This window comes from Diplotaxodon limnothrissa, linkage group LG15, assembly GCF_057381915.1.
Source record: "Diplotaxodon limnothrissa isolate DT_005_m linkage group LG15, D_limnothrissa_male_GT1.1, whole genome shotgun sequence".
Lineage (NCBI taxonomy): Eukaryota > Metazoa > Chordata > Actinopteri > Cichliformes > Cichlidae > Diplotaxodon > Diplotaxodon limnothrissa.
The window spans coordinates 20025101-20048495 of record NC_140610.1 but is presented as its reverse complement, the minus strand read 5'-3'; the positions used below and the strand labels follow the sequence as shown (position 1 = coordinate 20048495).

The 23395-nt window shown below is 39.6% G+C and overlaps 2 protein-coding genes across 3 annotated transcripts; one reads left to right on the top strand and one right to left on the bottom strand.

The window, feature by feature from the left end:
- Positions 1-1672: 1672 nt before the first annotated feature.
- fsaf1 (40S small subunit processome assembly factor 1) lies at positions 1673-5594 on the bottom strand. Its single transcript, XM_085371790.1, has 8 exons — positions 5469-5594; positions 3844-4020; positions 3634-3725; positions 2638-2697; positions 2340-2435; positions 2161-2247; positions 2037-2071; positions 1673-1796 (listed from the first exon to the last, which is right to left on the bottom strand). Exons 1-8 carry the CDS (start codon positions 5545-5547, stop codon positions 1673-1675), a joined length of 750 nt encoding a protein of 249 aa, XP_085227916.1. The 5' UTR covers positions 5548-5594.
- Positions 5595-5729: 135 nt separating this feature from the next.
- gnpat (glyceronephosphate O-acyltransferase) lies at positions 5730-17590 on the top strand. Of its 2 annotated transcripts, none has more exons than XM_085371789.1 (17): positions 5730-5890; positions 7536-7727; positions 8518-8694; positions 8772-8901; positions 9084-9211; positions 9333-9408; positions 9599-9750; positions 10144-10274; positions 10710-10948; positions 12014-12112; positions 12420-12593; positions 13576-13655; positions 13758-13898; positions 14356-14449; positions 14554-14647; positions 15136-15200; positions 15292-17590. In XM_085371789.1, exons 1-17 carry the CDS (start codon positions 5867-5869, stop codon positions 15333-15335), a joined length of 2040 nt encoding a protein of 679 aa, XP_085227915.1. In that variant the 5' UTR covers positions 5730-5866; the 3' UTR covers positions 15336-17590. The 2 variants fall into 2 exon arrangements, with proteins under 2 accessions (XP_085227915.1, XP_085227914.1); XM_085371788.1 differs by having other exon boundaries at positions 12417-12593.
- The last annotated feature ends 5805 nt before the right edge of the window (positions 17591-23395 follow it).

Sequence of the window (23395 nt, the reverse complement as noted above, 5' to 3'; positions counted from 1 at the left end):
GAAGATCAATCCACTGAATTTCTCACACAATAGTCACCAGTAACACCATCCCTCCCAGACAGTGACATATTATCAGGAAATGTCTATTGTGTCCACTTCCTCTCCATAACATGCTGGTATGCATTTTCCATTCTGTAGGATTCAAATTCCTCACCTGCAAAACAAAGAAAATAAATATGTACTTTATCACCAAACGTTTAACCACAGCTTTTTACCCTTTAAATTGTTTCATATCTTGAAAATCCACTTTAATAGGATCATTAGCAGTAGCGGCTCCTGAGTATAAACAACAGTGGGGCAGACATTGGCTCTGGTGCCGAATTGCTAACCACACCCATATTTATTGTGACATCTTTGGGCAGCTACATTAAAAAAAAACTTTAATCATATTACAATTAATGATTATTACAATATGAATCTGTCTGCAAGCAGCAACAGATTTTCTTTGAATATGTTAACCGGATATAGTGCAATAGATGAATGTCACAAGTGACTGAAAAGTCTGTCTTATCCAATATACACAACACCAACTATCAAGGTATAATACGAAGAATAAAACTAAGATAAATAAGGCATTTTTTTCTTTTTAGCAGGTTATTTAGTCTTGACTATTGGATAAACAACACAAAAGGTTTTGTGTGTAATGTCAATCACAGTTTTATTGAAATCAGAATTTCATGCTTCAGTTGCTTTTCGATTGACAGCATTGCCAGTGCCTTCAGTCTGTCCTGTGTCCTTTAATGCCTTGAGTCGTTTGAGTGTGTAAAAGCATCATTCAGACTTTATGGTCATCATGGGTTCAGTGATCAGAATCCAAAGTTTAGGAAAACATCCTGTAAGTTGTTTTTATTAAAGGGCTCAAACATGCGCTGCTACACATCCTGAAGTCAGGGTTTTCATATATGAGTGAGAGCTCTGATTGCAGCCGCGATTTATTCAACATTGAATATGCATCAACTGCCTTCCCCAGTTCCGCTGTTGGGATGCGGACTAACATGAGAGCTAACAGTTCTGCCCCTCTGTTACTCCTGCTTGTAGTTCAGATAACTGATGACAGAGCAACACGATGAATACAAGGACACGTGGGTGTTGACCTGCCCTGCCCCATACCTCCAAATTTGCCATTAAATTGAGAAGAACACAAAATTACTTTCAGATAAAAATGATCAAAACAGAATACAAAACATAAATAATAAATTGAAAGGCAAGTAATTAAATATTAATCATATTTTAGGACTGATTTATAACACAGCAGAGAAGCACTGATTCTGTTATTCTTTGCTTCAGAGCAGACGAACTCAGCTGGTTTTCTGTTAGTGTTTGCTTCTCTCTTATGTTCTACACGTCTTTTACGGTATCACCATAACTGACACGTCGTTCTCAGAGAGCAAAACTATTACATATTTATTTTAGCGCAGGCCATAAAGTACAGGGGAAAAACTCAAACACCACTAACTCTGCATTAGCGTGTTAAAACACGTATACACTGAGAATTTGCCCCTTTTTAAAGTTATCAATCAGAAAGAAATTTAGAAGCCACTGAAAATCTCATTCAGGGCTGTATCATGAACATTCAGGGGGGCAACAGCCACTTTGATTTAAATACACTGAAAGACTGTTAAACAGTTTGCTTTTAGACATCGTTCTCTGTTTTGGTCATTTCCTATTTTCCTCACTTGTTGCCTTTGATCTTCTGGATCTCCTTGGAGCTGAGGAGCAGCATGCCGTTCTTGAAGCGGCCCACCTGACCAGAGGGGGCTGCGCCAGGACCCGAGGGTACAGTTGTCTTCCTGTTTCTGACAGAGCAGTAGAAGCAAACACAGGTTGGAGCCACAGAAATTATAAAAAATAAAATATTTTATATTATACTATAAATATACTATATGAAAATAGTATATTTTCATATTTAATTACTAATTTTTGGAGAGTTAGGATGAATTCTATGATGGGGAAGTATTTCATTAACAATAATTAAAGTTCATAATTAAGGTAAATAATCAATGATATTTAAGAAAGGTGTGACTTTATTCACCTACCTCTGCTTACTCTTCTTCTTCTTTTTCTTCAGGCCCTAAAAAGAAATAATTTATGCTACATTAAGAACAGCAAATAGAAGTAATTTTCCTGTAAGTGTGACTGGCCTGAAAGTGCAGGTCGTACCAGCTGAGCCTCCTCCTTTTCCTTCTCTTTCTTCTCTTTGATTTGCTGCTGAAGTATCTTATAGTTCGCATATTCCTTTTTAGGAGGCTGATAGAGACATTAAATACATGAAAATTGGGCCATAAAAAAAATCTGCTCTATAGCAAAATTTAAAAGTTGGATTAAAATGTTGCTCTTACTCTGGCTCCCAACATGACCGCTCTGTCCTGTTCAAAAACACGCTGCTCCTCCTTCTTATAGCCTGTAATTCCAAACCGATGGACTTCCAGACGAGCCTGACCCCAGCACACAAATACAGTAAAAGCCAACAGAAATCATGTAGATATGAAGAGCTACATGACTGCTAATTATATTTTTCAGAGAACAATAATCTACAGCTATATATATATATATATATACATGAACAAAACATGGATTCCAATCTTGTGAAGAAGCAATAACAAAGTAAATTGAAGTAAACTGTGGTGAAACCATCACCTTTTCCAAATTGAGTTCTCCTAGCTGGTCGCTTTGCTCCTTTTCTGCTATGTGAAGGGCCTGGAAGGGATGACAGCAGAAACCCAAAGGCAATGAAGACGGGAGGAAAAGGAAAGTGATGAGAATCATTTCTGACAGGAGGATCTTTAAAGGAGGTTTGCTGGAGGTCAAACAGTAGGATTTAGCAGGTTTCATAGTATCAACTGGAAAACAAGTTTCCAAGATGAAAATGCTGTAAAATGAACTGCAACAGCTCCTAAAAAAATGCCTGTGACAAGAGGAGATGACTGCATTTCCTATTAAGCCTATTGGCACAGAAGCCACTGCTGCTGATCCTTCTATAGGTAGCATCCATAACTCTGTTTCTAATCTACTCTTTCTGCACATTTAACCCCCCAAATTGATAAAAACAAATTAAAACAGTTACAATTACGTTGTTACTTGCATTACAAAGGTTTGATTTTAATTTGGGTGTGTGAGGAGGTAAAGGGTGGAGCGATCTACAGCGTTACAGCTTTAGAGCAGTAGTGATATGGACATTACCACTGCGCTCTTTTCCTGTTGTGCTATAAAAAAATACAATAAAAATTTAAAAAAGTGCAAACTGCACAAACATCAGTCTGCTGCTAACAGAACTGCAGCTTTGCAAATATCTGCACAGACAGCATGCTAATGCTAGGCCAGCTAAGAACCCAGAGTGGTGATGAAACTGAGTGAATGTTGACCCAGCCCAGCAGCCAAAGCCTGATCTTCAACAGGTAAAAGTCACACCCATAGACTCAGTTTCTACGTGTTCATGTTTCTAAAGAAGTAGTTAAGTAATGTACTTTTATGAAAAGTAACAAGAAAAATGTGTAATATCCGTAACGACTCCCAACACCAGTTGCTAGCTGGATACAAGATTTTTTTTTTTGCACACCATCAACATGAACTGAACTATACCAGCCTCCAAACAAATATAGAGAGCCACAGTAAGCTCAAGTACAACAGACTTACAGGTGTTTTGTTGGGGTTTGGTGTTGACTTTTTTCTTTTCTTTGAGGGGTCTTGAAATGTGACTACCTCCACCTGGTTCACTTGCTCGAAGGCTAGAAAATGGGATGAATCAGATTAATGAGTAAAAAAAAGAAAAGAAAGAAAACTTAATGACTCACAGACAAAAGTGAAATGACTGAGGGTGTTATATACTGTTGCTATGCTGCCTACCCGTTTGCTCAGCCTTTCGTTGTTGCTGCTGCTGCTGCTCAGCATCATGTTGCTCTGCTCTGTAGTCTTCAGTGTCACTGCATATATCCTTCACTGCAGGGAGCTCCTCTTCTTCCTCCCAATCTTCGCATCTTTTTCGTTTTTTCTTCTTCTGAGACTTCTTTTTTGGTCCTGATCCTACATCATCAATCAACAATATGATTCAGAATCCAGACCCTGTAACGTTTTGTTTACATGACTTGGCCATGAACTCTGGTAAAGTCAGTAACACAAGAAAGTAGCAGACACCTGACTTTTAAAGTATAGGTAACTTTGCACTTCTGTAGCAAAAACTAAACTGCAACTAATGCAGTCCAGCAAAGCAGTATTAAAATAAATCTCTTCCTGCTATCCTTCTATCTCAAATCACCCCCGACACTTGCCGTCACCACTCCACCAAACCTGCTTGTGCCCTGTCCACTGATACATTAATAATGACAATGTTCAGGATTTGCATTAACTTGATCAAAGAGTCACAATATAACTTTATGAAAATGTCGAGAATGCAGTTTGTGGTGCTGCTTAACTACATTGCATGAACTATATTTGTTTTTATCTAGACTGCACTACAGAGAAGAGGAATGAAAGTCAGTAAGAGTAAAACAGCATACGTGTGTGAATGAGAGGGAGACAGATGTAACAGTGCAGACCTAATAAGTTAAGGTAGTGAAGGTGGCTCAGTTTTAACTATCTAGGTGCATAACAGTCAGTGCATAACAGAGGTGAAAAGGAGTGTAGGTAGGGTGGAGATGAGTGTCAGAGCTGATTTGTGACAGAAGGATAGCAGCAAGAGTGAAAGCGAAGGTTTAAAAAACATTAGTGAGTCCTACTATGATGAAACAAAGAGACTAAGCTCGAGGTTGCAGAGCTAAAGCTGTTGAGCTTTTCACTGGGAGTGACCAGAATGGACAGTATTAGAAAGGAGTACATCAGAGGGACAGCTCGGGTTGAGCAGTTTGGAGACAAAATTCATGGATGTAGTGAACGAGGACACGTTTGTGTTGGTTGGTGTGAAAGATTATGATGCTGGAGGTAGCTGCGAGATGGAAGCTGAAGCAGTTGTCAGATGGAGAAGCTTTTTATCAAGTTTCGACACTTGACTTATTTTTAATTTTCATGCTTTTTTAATCTCGGTATGCGAATCTCAGTATTTACTGTATAATATAATACGCTGTCATTTACTCATGTGGTTCATGTACATTAAAAATCACCAGTGTTGCTTTTCTGTGTTTTTTTATTATAGCCATGTGAAGCCCTTTGAGTTGCACGTTTATATGGATGGTGCAACATAAGCAAAGCTGAGCTGAGCTTTGTATACTAAGAGAGTTTTCTGCCATTTACTGGTATAATATTCATTTTAGGTGACAACTCAGTAAACATGAGCTAACTTTAGAGTAACTATTCTGGCTAATACAACGAAACATGTAACATAATTTAAAGACTTTTTCGATGCTTCTTTTCCTTGCAAGTAGACTCATGAAACATAATATTATAACCAACAAGTAATAGAGCAAATCTCAAACACAGTACCAGCCTTTAAAGTAGCCAGTAAAGCTAACATTAGCCAGCCAGCTAACCACACTTACCAAAGTCATAAAGCTTGTCCAAAACATGCTCCAGAAACAAGCAATCTTCGTCTTTATTCCCGTTTCTTTCGGACCCCATTTCGTGCTAATAATAAGCAGAGTAAGCGGTAAAAATGAGAGCTTAAGTATTGTCGCTAACTTGCTCGTTTCAATGACAACAGAGCGCACATGGTACATGCAGTGCAACCCGGCATATTAGTCCTGTCCGGCCACCGTAGGTAAAAGAGGGAAGGGCTAAAATGCTGCCACGGAAATGCCACTTGTTAAATACGCCCATGTGAAGTTTTCAGGTGTTGTTACCAGCTAACAGTGTGATAAGAAGAGACAGGACCGTGCAAAATAAACGTGCACGTATTAAGTTCGCTGGATGTATCGCTCGTGTGTTTGTAAAGTGTGACATGGCCTCCGAAGCTGTTTATTCGGTAGGTATGCAGGTCTCAGCCAGCGGGCTAAGCTAGCTCAGCTCTCCGCCCTCGCTCGGTGACCACTATTTGACATTTGACATTTCATTCAAACGGTTTCGTGCTGAATTGTGCACGTCTGCAGCGACGCAGGCTTAAAACATGCGCTAATTTTGTGGTTAACGTGGGAAAAATACGTTTAACTACAAGAATGCGTGGTGTGATTTCTTAGCGGAAGCTGGTGATTTAATTTAACGTTGCTGTGTTGTGTTTGGATGTAGTTGGTTATGTTGTTGGGAAAGTGTGTGTGTGTGTGTGTGTGTCTGTCTAGATCGGATCACTTTAATTTAGGTAACGAACTGATTTCCTACATCGTGCCAGTTTCTTTGCTCATATCCCTGAAGTTTCAGGCTTCAAGCTTTCAGACAGGAGACAAAATGTATGGCCTCATGTTTTATTTCCGAGAAGATTTAAGCGAAAACTACTTAACTTTGGAGTTGCACTAACCCTGTCAAAAGAAGAGCCCAATGTCAAACTTCTATGAGGCAACAGTTGCGACAGTATTTCCTAATCCTGCTCCTCATGGTACCAGTATCTGCTGGTTTCCTATTCAGTTTCACTGTGGTGGTGGTGGTGGGGGGAATAATAAGCTACTCTCTCATGATTTGTGTGTACTGCCCCTTTAATCACAAGTGAACTTAATGCGTTGGTTTAACATAAAAAAAAACGTTAAAGTGCTCTAATAAAGCTTACTGTATTCAAGCACTTTTTTTTTTATAGCAGAATATTACCTTATGCACTTTGTTACTTTCAACCAGTGACTGCTTTCAACATACTGGACCGGATGTGAGCGTTAATGAAGCGTGTGGTGCTCTTAATTTTTAGTAAAAAAATATTTTTAATGCCATATTTTTTGCACATCTAAAAATCATAGAACTAAAAATAACTGTGGCATGTGTTTGTTCAAGCTTTAAGAATGTGCCAGTAACTTAGAGCCCTGATGTGTACATGCACATCAAAGTAAAATTGGCCTATTTTGAGAATGAAAATTACAATTCCAGAAATCACTTTTTTTTTTTTTTTATATACACACAATACTGGTAAGCGAGCAGCGTTGACGCTATAAGTATATGTACATGTCTGACACGCTGTCATAGTTGTCATAACCAAAAAAAGTGCAGGTTTGTGTGATAATTTTGGCGTCCATTTCAGCTTCACCCCTAGAGGGCAGTATTGCACTTTTTATTTCACAGTGGATATTTGTAAGTGCTGCTCATTGATTACTTAAAGAGAACATGGATAGGAAATTAGATATGAGGTATTGTTTGAGCTTAAACGTTAAACAAGATTTCCAGCAGCAAATTTGACACTCCTTCAGTGGTGTCAAGAAATCTTTTATGCTTAACAAAAATTTTGAATGTGGGCTTATGTGAATGTCGCTTGTTTGTGTCAAAAATGCTGCAGCACCGGACAACAATTTTTACAATAAATGCTGATGTCGTGCATTGCATGCCACATCTGTTTGTACATTGCAAACATATCAACGGTCAATTTTTCACCTCTATAGGATTTGTCTGTGGTTGTCTTCACTGTCACTCATGTTATATAAGTGAGAACTGTGAGTAAAGCATGTTTCTAATAGTGCACTTTGTCCCTTTCTTAATAGCATAGAGATCCTATGCTAAAGAAGAGAGATGATTTTGAGGATATTCTGGAGGAGAGGAGGAACTCCAGTGACTTAAGATACGCTCTCAAATGTTACACTCCTGTTCTTTACAAAGGATTGACTCCATGCAAAGTCAGTGAGCTGAAGCAAATGGTGCTGCAGTCTGATCAGCTGGGTTATGTCATCACTCAGGTAAATTGGCTTTCTGGTTATACCTGGTGGATGTATTTTTCTCTTCAGTTCAGAAAATTACATTTCTCAGTGAAAAATGTCTCCTGCACTTTCCATTCTTTAACGCATTTATTTCAAGGGTTTCTGCAACAAGAAAATGTGTGCAAGCGAGCTAAAGTAACAAGTTTTACACAGCTTTAGAGTTGAGCACAGACAGGTATGAAGCTCAGCACAGTTAACCACATAATAAAAGTGCTTCAGGAGACACCGACACCACAAACGCAGCTAAGAGGCCCAATTTAGTAACTCAAATGACCTTAGTTTAAGTGTAGAAAACACATTTAACCTAATTGCAGCTACAGCCACCTGTGTCTGCAGCATTCTTTTAATCATGGCAACCCTGACTTTACCTTTAAGCTTAAATCATGAAGATTGATCTGCTTTTTGAGCCAATCTCCAGTGGCTATCAGAGGAAATGTAGTTTGTGCCATGCACTTTTTAAAATTAACACCAGTACTAGCATTCAAGGACAGCGTGGTGTTTTATGACACAGTAACAGGAAATGGTTTCTAATTTATTTTGAAATATTACCTTATTTCATACAGTGAAAACTTCAAAGTCAGGAGCTACTACAAATAGACAAAGTCCAAAGTTTTCTCTCGAGTTTATAGACGAAGAAAATTGACAGAGAGGGACAAAAATCATCCTGCATTCTTATTGTCAGAAATGAATCACATTTACTTTTTTTTTTTTTTAAGCATAATTTGTTTTAACATGTCTTTGTTTGTAATTGATTTATTTTGAATTTGAGGTTTCTAAAGAGAAGGGCATGACCACAGATGAAGTCACTGGGGAGGCGGCAGCCATCTTGGAGGAGATGGCTCAACGCTTGCAGCTCAGCACGGTTCGCTTCTTCGCCTTCACTCTCTCCAAAGTCTTTAAAACCTTGTTCAGGAGCATCTGTGTCAACGAAGAGGGCCTCCAGAGAGTGAGTGCGGGATGATAGCTCAGACAGTTACTCGAACTCGCACAGATTCACTTAACTTGTGCTTTCATTGTCGTTAGCTCCAGCAGGCTATTCATAACCACCCAGTAGTACTCCTGCCCAGTCACCGCAGCTACATGGACTTCTTGTTGATGTCGTACATCCTGTACACCTACGACCTGGCTCTACCTGTTATTGCTGCTGGCATGGGTAAGCAAAGGAATGAACAAGTGTGTGTATATGATGGGCTAGCAAATTATTAACTACATGTGTATCAGCTCGTCAGAGCTTGCTGTGTCACAGAGGTCTTAATTCTCCTTGACCGTATGTTTTAAAGATGGGTTTATAATACACCACCAGTATTTGCACATGAACTTTGCATTTCTCTGCAGACTTCATGGGGATGAAGGTCGTTGGGGAGATGCTGCGGATGTCTGGAGCTTTCTTTATTCGGAGGTCTTTTGGTGGAGATAAGTTGTACTGGGCTGTCTTCTCTGAGTATGTCAAGATTATGCTTAAGGTGAGGAGGCGGCTTCATTAGGATTGTGATTTGGAATGAGTCACATTTTTTTTTTTTTTTTTTTTTTTTTTGTTTCTGTATTTCTATACCATTTATGTTCCTCTTTATCTCCTAACCTTAGAACGGATATGCACCAGTTGAATTTTTCCTAGAGGGCACCAGAAGCCGAACGGCCAAGTCTTTGACTCCAAAGTTGGGTAAGGCTCAGGTTTGAGCACAGAGGATCTCTCCCAGGTTATTAGTGAAAAATGTAGATCTGAAGCTGTTTCTTTAAACATGTAAAAGTGATATGGTTGCAGATGATTTTTCTAGCCGTGTGTCACCAGAACTTTATTCAGCAGTAAATGTACTTTTGGCATTTATCCTTGTCTGTGTGTCCTCCTCCAGGTCTGTTAAATATAGTGATGGACCCATTTCTTAAAGGAGAAGTGTTTGACATTAGCTTGGTCCCCGTGAGTATCAGCTATGAGAGGACTCTGGAGGAGGCGCTTTATGCCAGGGAGCTGCTGGGTGTGCCAAAACCCAAGGAGTCCACTTCAGTGAGTAACATGAGACCTGTTTACTGTGAACATAATATCGTTAATTCATAATCATAGCAAAGCTGTTGAAATCAAAAGCTGTAGTTGGCAGTCTCGAGTGCAGAAAGTTATTTATTCTGGCATTTTGGAAGTGTAAAGCAGCTAGTCTGATTACTTGAGATCAAAGACATCTTTTTTTGTTTTTGACTGACTTGTATTTCAAAGAATAGTCTGAATGCATATTTCACTTGCAGACTTGCCAACACATACTGTATGATAATAAAACGCAGAGTTGGTATCGGAAAATGGGTCACGGAGACTTGAGCGTGTTGAGTAAGTGTAAGTGGGTCTTTCTTTGTCTTTAAAGACTTATTGTAAATCACTCTGCTCTTCTTCTTCTCGTCTCCTTTGTAGGGCCTGTTTAAAGCTAGAAAGATCCTCAGTGAAGACTACGGCAGTATCCACGTATACTTTGGCCAACCTGTGTCTGTAAGAAGTTTAGGTGAAAGCAGAGTTAACCGCAGCCAGTTCAACCTGATACCAAGGTACTGTTTTAATTTAAATTCCATTTGTAGTCTCAAATAGCTCAAATATCTCTATTTTCCACTGATTTTAACTTTTAGTATTTTGTGAAAATGACTCAAATCCAAGCCATGACTTGGCCCTGTGTCATTTGCTTGTCTTTTTCCTTATTAAATAAATTTTTTTGGACATTTTATTATCTTCTGTACTTGAATAGTTATAAAAACATTATTACTATCCGTCAATATCCATGCTAGATATTTATAAAGTTTTGAATTTGGCCTCTTTCTTCTCACTTTAACGAGTGTCTTGTGGACAGTGCTCACATTTTCAAACCATCTCTCTCTTGGTTAGCCGTACACATTTTGTATTTATTTAACTAAAGAAGTAGTTTTATGTTTAGGCTCGTTACAGATGCAAAATATAGTACCGACTAACTTTGAGCTTTATGATTCCAGACATATCCCCACGAGACCCAGTGAGGAAATCCTCAGCTTTGTGAATGACTCCGCCTACAGGCTGGTGCGAGCCCAGGAGGAGAACATGGTCCTGAAGCCTTGGGTCCTTCTGGCCTTCGTCCTGCTGCAGAAACAGGCGGCGGAGGATAAGCAAGGGACAGCACTCGATGAGCTCACTGAACAAGCAGTGTGGCTCAGGGACCTCTCTCGGCACTACGGAGCCTTCCTCCACTGGCCGGGTACCGTATGAGCCCAGTTATCGGTTTTAGCAATAATGAAAACTCTATGTACTAAAGTGAGAGGACTAACAAGAGGCCAAATCGAACAATCTTGATATAAAGTTCATACAATCTTTTCATGGCTGTGTGCACATTGACACATATACATGCAGTCCTCAGGCTGATGTTGGTAAGATAAGTAAAAGTTCAACATGGATAAAAGCAGATTAAGAACAGATTAACATTAAGAAATACTCAAATGATGTGAAAACATTTGTACTAAAGTTTTATTTCCTTTTAGGTCAGGGGTGCCCAATCCCGGTCCTCGAGAGCTACCGTCCTGCAGCTTTTAGATGCATCCTTGTTCCCACACACCTGAATCAAATGAATGGCTTGTTATCAGGCCTTTGCCAAACATGATGGCATGCTGAAGAGGTAATCAAACCATTTGATTCAGCTGTGTTGGAGTAGGGATGCATCTAAAAGCTGCAGGATAGTAGCTCTCGAGGACTGGGATTGGGCAGCCCTGTTTTAGGTGAAGTGCAGTCAAGAGACTTGCACTAATTCAGACAGTTTTTAGGAACCTTGTAAAAACAAAACAAGGAGATTCTGATCTCAGGAATTCGCATGATAAGGTGGGGCCAGGTTTCACAATGAACTCACCCGAAACTCTGGCTGATTGGGACCCACACCCAGTTTCACACCTTGGCTCAGGCGATTAGAGGATCATCAGGGGGTCCTTTTGTCCCTCTGTGGGGGGTTATTCCCACTAGGTTTATATCTGGGACTCTCCACCATTTGACCTTAGAACTGAAGAAGCTTCTCGGATGAGAGGTGAAACGTCTTCAAGCAACTTAAAGAAGTCCAGACGCTTTTCTTTGCAAGCTCCTTTGACTACGATGACCTGGATGACTGAGAACCTTCACAGACAAAACAAGGAGAGATGCAACCTTAAACATAAACCGACAGGGGTAGAGCAATGCATAGGGATGATGTGATATTGATATGCAGCTCAACAACGTGGGATTTCCATCCCATCTTTTTTTTTTTTTTTTCCCCTCATCTATGATTCTCTCGTTTCTTCAGACCACATACCTCCCTCAGAGGTTGTTTCCTCCAGTCTTTCCCTTCATCGAGGTCTGGTGAGGATCTCTGAGGGAAGAGTCCAGCTGGCATTGGAACAAGGTTTGTTTTATCCCGGGTGTTTTTATTTCTCAATGTCAATTTTTTTTTTTTTTTTTTTTTTTAATCGTTCTAATATCAGCCCAGTCATAAAAACACGAGCTAAAGACTACATTTAAATAATCTAGCTGATACTCAGAGTCCAGTACAAATAATCAACAAAGACAGAGGCCAGTCAACCACAGGAAAGGACGGCTAGATTTATTTATTTTTCTTTCTAATCTGACTCCACTTAAAACACAGACAATTAAAAACTGTTTACAAAAAAGGAAAACATAAGTAAATGAATGTTAATTATCTCTTGAAGTAGGAGGTCAACAGGTGCCCGGAGAGACTCGCAGTGCCATTACTCCAGAAGAGGAGCTCCTAAACCAGGCAGTCGTCATACTCTCCTGCGTCTCCTACAGGAATCAAGCACTAAACGTCTTCATCCGACCGGCCCTGCTGGCCTCAGCCATCCACACTGCTGCCTCCAACCGGAAACGTAAGACTGCCACCACTGTGCTACTCTCAGCCTGCTCAGTCATTATGAGTGCAGGTAGAAATACAGGAAAAACAAGTAGTACTACTGTTAGTTAGGACACCACAGATTAAATCTACTTTGTGTAACAGGAAATGGGAGCTAACTGTTTATCTCCAGAAAATTCCTTTTCAGTTTTTCCAAGTAATTTTGTGCCAACTGAGCACAAGGTTAAAAAAAAAAAAAAAATTAAACTTATCTGATGAAAAAAGAGGTTTTTAAATGTTCTCTTAACTTGAGCTGACATCTATTTTTAACACGGATGTTTTTAGTCACAAAAGGGAAGACGCGACCATTGTGACAGTTTACAGTTCAGGTTTTTTTTTGTTTTTTTTTGTTTTGTGGTTTTAGATTCTGTGGAAGTTCTTAATCTGTCAAAAGTTTTTATATGGTATGATAATTTAATCTTTTTTTAATTGTGAATCCATATTGCAAAGTCAAACTAACAATGAAAAAATAAAAATCTAAACTCAGCTGGCAGCTAAGTGTCTTTAAAAAGTCACTTAAACTCAGCCTGTTTATGCTGGCACATTTGCTATGATGCAGATGTAACCGTGAAGCTGGACAAGTTCAAATACTGGGGTCAAAAGCAGTGGATGGTGCAGAAGAGACTACAGACAGGGAGGAGTGGGTGGAGATGACTGTCAGGTGTGATTTGCGATGGGAGGATAGCAACAAGAGTGAAAGGGGAAGGTTTCCAAAATATTAGTGAGACCTACTATGATGAAACGAAGAGACAGGAGCCCAAGTTGAAGGTGGCAGGGGTGAAGATGAGGTTTTCACTGGGAGTGACCAGAATGGACAGGATTAGGGAGGAGTGCGTCAGAGAAACAGCACAGGTTGAGCTGTTTGGACACAAAGGCTGAGATGGGGGAGGGAATATGGAGAATACTGGGGATGGAGGGGTACATGATATGCGGTGGTGACCTCTGTATGTGTCTTCCAGAGGAGATCTACAACGGCTTCAGCTTCCTGAGAAACATGTTTTCTAATGAGTTCATTCTCTGTCCTGGAGCTACTGTACAGGTGAGACACATCTTCTCTGTGCTGGTGTACTCCAGATTAATTATGAATAAATTATTGTATGGTCATTGTGACATATTTCTCTCACCTCCTGTTGTCTGGCAGGACTTTGAGGAGGCCTGTTACCTGCTGGTGAAGACCGGAGCTCTGCAAATAAACCAGCAGGAGGTTCTGATCACCGAGAGAGGGCACAGGACTTTGGCCTTCCTCACCAGTGTTCTCGATCCATTCTTACAAGGATACCAGGTGAGGGAGATGCATACACAGCGACACAGTGTCGTTTTGAACACGAGTTGGCTGGATCGTATTTTGCATGTAACAGGTTGGAAGAGTCAGTCCTGTATTATGATGTCAAGTGCATGAAAATAGATCAAAGAAAAGCAGTTTGGTTCAAATGATTAAAAAACAAATTATCAGATTTGAAAGGAGATTTATTATAATTTATAATTTTCTCGTATATATTGTATTTAAATAACAACGTACGGTATGATAAGAAGGACACCTCAATCTCAACCATATAAATTTAAATTGTGTAATACACTGGGATATTTATAATTAGATCTGTTAGCTCCTGTTTATAATTAGAGCTATTTCATTATATTTTGAAACTTTGTAAAATACCTTAGGTTTGTGCAGATGTCCTCTAGAGGGTGCTGTTGACTCATCAGTCCTAACAGTTCCTTGTTTGCGTTTGTGGTGGCAGGTGGTGTGTCGGTTCCTGTGTGAAGAAGACTGTCTGACAGAAAAACAGTTTATTCCTGCTGTCCGGAAGTTCATCATCAAACATCTTCTCACAGGTTCTCTCCCAAAATGTTTCTTATTTCTACTTGTGATTTTTATTTTCAAACATTCAGTACTCTATGCCAATGATTACATGTTAAGTGCTCATGTGTATTTCCAGGTAGATTAAGGTATATTGAAGTGTTGTCATCGGACCTCCAGAAGAATGCTCTGGCAGCTTTGATAAGACTTGGAGCTGTGCAGAAAATCAAAGGGTATGTTGGTTTTACTCACCTGCGTGTCCCATGTTGGTTTGATCGGCTGTCTGGCTATCCCACCCTTACACCTATGCCCTTTGTGTGTGGGAAATATTGAGCTCATTTGTATAATGTGATCAAAAGTCAATTAAAACACAGCAAGAAAACCAAAACCTTTATGGTCAGAATAAAGTGGAAACCACAAAGCTTTTTAGTTTTACTCTTTTCATTTCATCCAAAAATATATTACCTCTCTTATCTGTTATCTAGTCTGGCAGATGGTTTGGATTTTATTTGCTTTAGTGTTGATATCATTCCTCTAATTTCTACTTCCAGCTCACAATGCCTCTGCAACACTGATTTTTAAGAAATGTAGGAGGCATCCCTTTAATATTGGATTATCCAGTGAACGCTATAAAGTGCCACTAGAACTACATTTTAATTAAGTCTTTTTTTTTTTTTTTGTCTTGAAAGTAACAACTATTGCTTCAATGTTTTTCCTTCAGAGGCGAGGAACAGGGGACTTTAAAACTCAACAAGGTGATGTTAAACTCCTTGGAAGACACTCTTGGTAAGAAATAAGCTGTAAGTTTGTGTCTAAATAACCAGACTGCATATTTGTTGGGTTTGCTTTAAACCACACACATTTTCTGTCCCTACAGGAGGAAAACTCCCCACTCAGAAATCTGTTGTAGCTCACCTCTAATTCAGCGACCCCTATTAGCCGAAGGGCATCGCGGACGGTCAGGGCAATGCGCTGATGTCGCTCTGCTCCACGTGGTTTGTTACGAGTCGTCCTGGCCTACTTGCTGTGTTCTGTGAGAGATGGAACAAAAGACTTGCCATCTGGAGACAGCTCAACCCTGCGTTTAGTTTTTTTTTTTTTTCTTTAATTTCTCTCCTTGCCTTTTTTCCAAAATGCTTCTCAGATTCTCCTTTTAAAACCTTTTTTATGAATCTACATAAAACCACATGATGAGTGAAGCCTTTGAAGGTACACTGCTGAGCTTCTTTGGCTCATTCTGAATAACGGATCTTTTGCTTATGAGCGACCTTGTGAAAGCTTCTGAATGTGCCATCTTCACTCAGCGTAGAGGCCATTCTCTGTTAATGCATTTGAAATGTGTTTCTAACTCTGAACATGGCTTTTGTTTTCCTCACTTTGCTTTTTCATTCAAGCTTTATGTTTGTTAGCTGTTAGTCACTCCTATCCTTTTGAGCACTTTTTTTTTGAATACTAATGTATTCATGCTGTGTGGTGTGGGCCTCTATCCCAGTTGTATGTTGTGGTGCTGGTTTCTTTGTTTTCTTGAATTTGGTGATTATGTATTTGAACTTTGGGTAAATATTTTAGTACCACATACTACCCGTCTACCCACCCATCCTCAGGCCTTTTTGCCAACTCTCCAAACTACTTGGACAAGAAGTACATATGTCTTTGTTTACACAGTGGAGACACTGCTACAAGTTCAATGCCAGGGTCATCAAGTTGCCAAACTCCATATACAATTGAAGTTATACTCAAGCATTACCAGCTGTACCAAAGGCACAGGTTTGTGGGAAATAAATTCTTGAGTCTCGACTAGTTACTGAAGTTGCATCATAGTATCATTGAGTTTTACTTATAGTATCTAAAAGGAGAATAATGTTCAGGCTTTATTTATATTTAAAGAAGTGATACACACGGGGTTTGTTCCTTACAAGGGAAGTAAGAAAATTCATAGAAGGAATTTTCAGAATATTTTCAGTGGCTTATTCAGGACTCAGGATTACACACGATTAGCATGGTAACATTTTTTCAGTGAGTGTTTTTTTTATTTAGTTTTTGTAGTTCAAGTTTTCGAGGTAAAACTAGATCATTTATTTTGTCGACTCCTATCTGTGCACTCCTGTTACCTTAGAAATCCCATCAATTCAACAGCAGCAGATTTGAGTTTTTGCTGGAAAATGCTTTGGAGGCAAAGAAAAACGGTACAGATTGGTTTAACTATGAGCAAAGCCAAACCAAATTTCATGGAAATTGCCATCTGTGTTACATTTGAGCTGCAACTTAACAAACAATAAGCACAGCTTTCAGTGATCTTGTTTGTGTGCCTAATGTCAAAGATTCCTGCAAAATTTAATGGGAAACAAAAGGTAGTACCCTATTTAGGTTTGAGTATAAGTAATGTGCAAAAAAGGCAGTAAAGAACTTGACAAATGTCAAAAAATATAGATTGGTGCTGTAGTAGAATAACTGTGGGCCTAAAAGTAAATGGGGGGGGGGGGGTTGTGTAACATTGACAGCCAAAGTAACAAAACCTTGATATGCAAACAGCTTTCTATGATGCATAGAAAAGTTGTACGTAAAGGAAGACTTAAATGAGGACTCTCAAAAATGCACTGTAATAGCAGAAGTAGTGGGTTACTTACACATTACACCTACCTATACCAAAAAGCTCCTGGTGCACATGATTGTGCTGCTGTTAATGCCAGAGGAGGTTTGGATCTCAGTCAGCAGAGTGATGGTGACTATTACTGTGCCTCAGCATTTGGAGAACCCACATTGCTGTATTAGGGTATGTGGTCTGACATAAAACCACTTACAGCTGATTGTGGAATATGTAGGAGGAAAGAAATTTCACAAACAGACTTGTTATATCTGTGGCATCCCATTAAAGTACCACTCTCATTCTTTTTCAAATGTTTGTATGGGCAGACTGAATAACTGGATGGTTGATTTTAAATACCTGTAGCAAAACGCCTTGCTTCAAAGATTAAGATGTGTGGCCCAATACTTTTGTCCATATAGTGTCTGTCAGATTTCTGTGGTTTGGCAAAAAAGAGAAATCGCAACATCTTCAAACTTTTCTGCACTAAAGTGTTTATTCAGCTTTATTTGTTTATCCGTTGGTCAGATGTTGAGCTTGTAAAACTTAAAGTGAACTTTAACCTAAAGAAAAGTTTCATTTCATTTCATTACGCCGACAAAAGTTCAAGTTTGTGTTCTGCGTTTGAATTGTTTTACTTTCTCACCTCAATAACAGCTGTCAAATAATGTCTAAAGATCAGATTTCTTCCTGTGCATTTACATTTTATAACCACATTATTAGATACATTCATGAGATCCAATTCATTTGAATCTATCAGCTGGTCTTTTAAAAGCTTTTCTTAATGTTGTCATAATGCTAAATCTGGTTTATGGTTACTTTTTTTTTTTTGCTGTATAGTTGTTTGCTGGGCTGCATTACTTTTAAGTATTCCTAAAATTTAGACCACAACATTTCACTTAAACAGTATTGGATTCCATTAGACTGTACCTAATAATATGGTAGGTCAGTGTACAAGGGCCTTTTAGTACTAAATGTATAGGCTGGTTAAATGGAAAAAGTATGTTAATAAAACCTTTTGAAATACAGTTCTCGTCTCTGAAATTGTCTCTTCTGTCGATAAACTGGGTTGCGGGATGAAGATGATCCAATTGATTAACATTCACTCCATCATCATCCTCCAACATCCAGCGTTTGGTGTGATAGTCGGTTCTCTTGTGGCTCAGATATTGAGAGAAACTCTTTGATCATACCTGATTAAAAGATCAAGTGAGCATATGTTATCATTGCTGATGTACTTCCATAAACTTTAATCTCAAAATGTTCGGCTTCTTTCTTTCGGTCTACAACTATCCCTGTGCAAATCTCAGGATGCATGACTTTGTTCACATCGCTCTCATTGGTTGTTGACTTTTAAAATCAAAATTTACCAATATTCAGTTTTAAGCTACATTTGCACACGTATTTTAGACCTCTGAACAGTTTCTTCCTATCACATAACCACTCCAATGGATACATTTGGACAATTTGGGCTTCAGTACTTTTGTCAAGGGATGCTTTGACATGTAGACCGGAGCAGCCAGGGATCAAACTGCTGACCTTTCCATTATTATAACCTCGACCCTCTGAGACCAAACAGAAGCTGCATGCATGTTTACGGTCAGTCTAATATCAAACTAACTCGACAGTGTCTGTTACTATGCCCACTCCCTAAAGTCCTGCCTTCTGCTCTTTAGAGCAAACTGTCTTTTGTTCACGTCACTGAAGTTCTTGTAATTGTTGGGTTTTTTTGTGTTTTGCTGAGATCACTATTGCATATATATGGTAAATGTATTTGTATAGCGCTTTACTTGGTCCCTAAGGACTCCAAAGTGCTTTACACTACATTCAGTCATGCATCCATTCACACACACATTCACACACTGGTGGTGGCAAGCTACATTGTAGCTACATTGCACTGACAGAGGCGAGACTGCCGGACACTGGTGCCACCAGTAGGCAATGGGTGAAGTGTCTTGCCCAAGGACACAATGACCGAGACGGGGCTCGAACCGGCAACCTTCAGATTACAAGACAAACTGCCAACTCTTGAGCCACGATCGAACGAACCACAAACCGTAACTGTGAATTGGAATATGGTATGCTGCATGCTAACAGGTTACCTCACAGCTCACATTCATTGATTTTACTCAAACAGCAGAGCACCTCATAATAAATATGTATTCTTTAAAAAAAATCTGTCTTGCTCCACAACAAAAGTCAGCAGGGTAAAAATTACTTTTGAGAATTTTAAGGTCACATACGTCTGACCAGATTTTAAGATTTGTCAATCACATCTCAGAGCTAGAATAAACCTTGACTACTTTTGTTTGAAATGTTTTACAAAATCCCGCAGACACAGAACAATGTTGGCATTCAGTTGCAGCGGTCCTTTTGATTTATCAGCTTGTTGCATAACTTTGCATGTCTGTTCTGGGCAGGTGTTAAATATCAGAAAGCGACTGTCTGCTGCATCTGGAAGAGATGCTGATGATAGTGGTGAGTTTAAATAAGATCAGTCCATGTAGCTGTGGGCACTGAAACCAAAACAATAAGCTGGCAGACACTACAAAGCCCCATAAAGCTGAGGGGACTTGCACAGTCAGATGGCAATCTTAACAGAGGCAACTGTGCATAGTCACTTCATCCTTTGCTAACATGATGGTTGTTTAGAGCAGCTATAGAATCATCCATCCTTGTATCCATTTTCTTATGCTATTCCAATTCAGGGTTACACTTAGACTGAAGCTTACTCCAGCTGTCACAGTGTGAGAGGCAGGGTAAACCCTGAATCTATCACAGGACTAAAGTCTACCACAGGGATCAATCAGATTAATTGAACTAAAATGTCCAGTTGATCAATAACATGGTGACTGGGTACAGAGCAATAAAGATGGTGCCCTGGGGTTGCCTATATCAGTAGTGCCATGACTTTTGAATCAAAAGCTTTTAATTTGAAGGGATTTCTAAGGTCTTTAGCAGAAGAAGTGAAGGTACACTGTTAAAACGATTAAGGGAACACTTGATTATCACAGTATAACACAAACACAGTTAAACATCAGGGACATAAATTTGTCCAGTTAGGAACCCTATGCTTTGGTGCAAATGATTCAGGATGCACACGTAGTCCAGCTTCTCCATGTCGCAGTCCTCAGCACAGATCCCACTAAAAGACAGCAGGACCTCACAGAGTCTGTTGCTGACAGTTTGGTCAGAAACACATGAATAGCTGGCTGGAGGGCATTTTGTGGCACTCTGGCAGTGCTTCTCCTGTTCCTCATCACACAAAGGAGCAGATACCAACCCTGCTGCCGGGTCAATGCCTTTCTATGGCCCTGTCCAGCTCTCCTTGTGAACTGATTCATCTTCTGGTATCTCCTCCACACTCGTGAGAAAGCAAACCTTGACTGAAAAGATGTGCCATCCTGTAAGAGCTGAACTACCTGTGTAACCTAAATGGGCTGCAGATACCATTTCATGCTAGTAGTGAAGCTAAATAGAGAAAAATCAGTTAAGATAAGTAGAGAGCAACAGGGGTTATCTTGTTCTTGCCTCATTAGTAAACCTGGAGAGCATAAGCGCAATAATTTGTGCTTCCTAACTGAACAGACCGACATCCCTAAAGCTTAACTGACTTATTGTTACGCTGTGACGATCAGGCGTTCTCTTAATTTTTACGAGCAGTGTATATATTTTGTGTGGTTTCGTGTCCAAGAACAAGAAAGTTAGAAAAGCCATGTTATATTTTGTTTCACACACATATACACGTGAGATATATATACACGAGAAGCTCGAGAAATACCAAGGGCTCAGAGAAGAGCTCGAGAAGATGTGGAGGGTGAAGGTGACGGTGGTCCCAGTGGTAATCAGAGCACTAGGTGCGGTGACTCCCAAGCTAGGCGAGTGGCTCCAGCAGATCCCGGGAACAACAGCGGAGATCTCTGTCCAGAACAGCGCAGACCCTCAAGCTCCCGGGCCTCTGGTAGAGGACCCGAGCTTGAAGGATTGACTGCCCACAGGGGCGAGTGGGGAATTTTTTTTTTTTTTTTGAAAATTAAATAATTTTTTTTTACATTTAAAAAAAATTAATCTGTACTTCAAGGACTAACAGTAAGCCTCTCTGGCAATCCCCAGGAGATCTGGCAGTGCTGAAGCAATTACATTACACTGCATTAGATAGCCAGTCGTAACAGAGTATAATAGGTGGAAGCAGAAAGAGCTGCTTCATAAAATCTACCTCTTGGTGTCAGGCTTGGCTCTCTCTGAGACTTCACTTCATGGCACTTAGTTGATGCATGGACACTACCACGCTATCGCGCGCACACACTATCACAGCAGCATTTTTCATCATGTTTTGTGGCTCTGCTGCTGAGTAAGAGACTGCTGCCAGCAAATCCACCACTTTCCATCCATATTGCCCTTTCTTTCATACTCAGTCTCTGACAAATTATAGGTTCATCTAAAGTTGCCATACCAAATTGCTTATACACACACAACTCCAGTCCATCCATTCAAGCAACCGTCCATCCATCCATCCTCCCATCCTCCCACCCAGCCATTCCTTCCTCCTATTTTCTTTTTCTCTTTCTCTCCCTCCCGTCTCCCTGGTGGTGGTGTATTACAGTGACAGCCATAGCCATATCAGCACTTTATCTGGTATATTATGACAAGCTGTTATTGAAAAAGGGGCACATACACACACACATGCAGAAGGGCAGAACCCAAATAAACTGCTTTCTGATCTGTGACAGCTACTGAGGGTAAAAAAAGGACGTTTCTGCTGTTTTATAACCATAAGTACAATGTTTTTATTACTTTTATTTTCCCTAAAACTGACCTGTTATTCCTTTACCTTCTCTTTGTGTGTCTCTGTGCATGTACAGGGGTGATTGAGTGCACACGGGCCTGGCGTTGTGCCCAGAGGGGTGTGTGGAGGTCTATATGTACAGAATTGATTGAAAGAAAAAGGTACCCTGGTGTATAATGTTTCAGCAGTTAACCTTAGGTAATAGTAGCCTGATGGATTCATCAGCCCTGCACTGGAGGCTTGAAAATTTACATGCAGTAAGGGGGACCAGCGCTCAATGTCAATTCTGGGGACTACCAGAAATCCCAGAAGAGGGTCCTGAAGATCGCAATTAGTACACATTTAAAGGTTTTCCCCAGTCACACCCTATATAGAAAAATGCCGCAAGCTGAAGTACATTATTTCAGGATTCTCATCATGAAAAACATTTCTGCTCTCAGTATTTTCCCTTCAAACCACGAATCCCATTTTTATTGACACAAAGACAAGAAAAAGTGCTTTCAGAGGCCACTTACAGGTGAAAACTGTTCATTCCTCAGGAACTAGAATCAAATAGCATCCATAAGTCACAAAAACTCTACAGCGAGCTGCAGCAGTTTGAGGGAAATTGCACCTATTGGAGCTTTAGGAAGTCCGGCAGGTGCACATTTTAAAGAAAAAGTCACTCAAACCACTGAGCTTCTGTTTTTCCGTTATTTTCCTCAGGTGTGCCAGTCACAGGAGGCCTCGCATTAAGTGCTTCAATGCCCAGTGTAATCACTTATTTAATGCTGAGAAATGGTAGGTCCATGGGGACAATCTGCTGCCTCAGAGTAGCATCAAACTGTTCCATAAAATCACTAATATTTCATGTATTAGATATTTTTTTGCAAGGCCTTAAGAGTTCTGGAGATTGATCTCCTTTTAGTGTAAGGAGTGTGTTACTTTTCATCCATCAAACAAAGTACAGCTACCTAAGTACAAAATGACAGTAAGTACAATTTGATAAGGACAATACTTTTTTGGATTATTTTTTACTTTAAACATCTACTATAGCAGAAATGTTTACTATTTTATACAGCCTTTATTTGACAACCATTTTCATATGAAAGATATATGAAGTACAAAAAACAGTATAAATAAAGAGTTAGTTTTTTTTTAAACTCTTTACAAAAGGCAGAAATTTAGTTTGGACTCCTTTAAAATTCCAAATTCAAGAAATCTTTGAAATCATGTGAAAGAGAAATTCCATATGGTTTCACCTGAATAATAGAAAGAGGGCAAATGGACATATATTTACCATACCAGCTTTATTTATAAAGCACTTTAACATAAAAACAGGGTTCACAAAGTGCTGTACATATACAAATAGCATAAGCAAAATAAAATAAGATCAAATCAAATCAAATAAAATAAATGAGTGGGGGGTGGGGGGCAGGCCATTAAGAGATTTAAACACAAATAAAAGGACTTTAAAAATGATCCTAAAATGTACAGGTAGCCAGTGGAGTGAAATTAAAATGGGGGTAATGTGCTCAGACGTTTAAAAGACGTTATGCAGCGTGTTGCACAATTAAAAAAAAAAAGGTTTTTGTTGATGAGCCTGCTTTCCTCCCAACAACTGGCCACCAC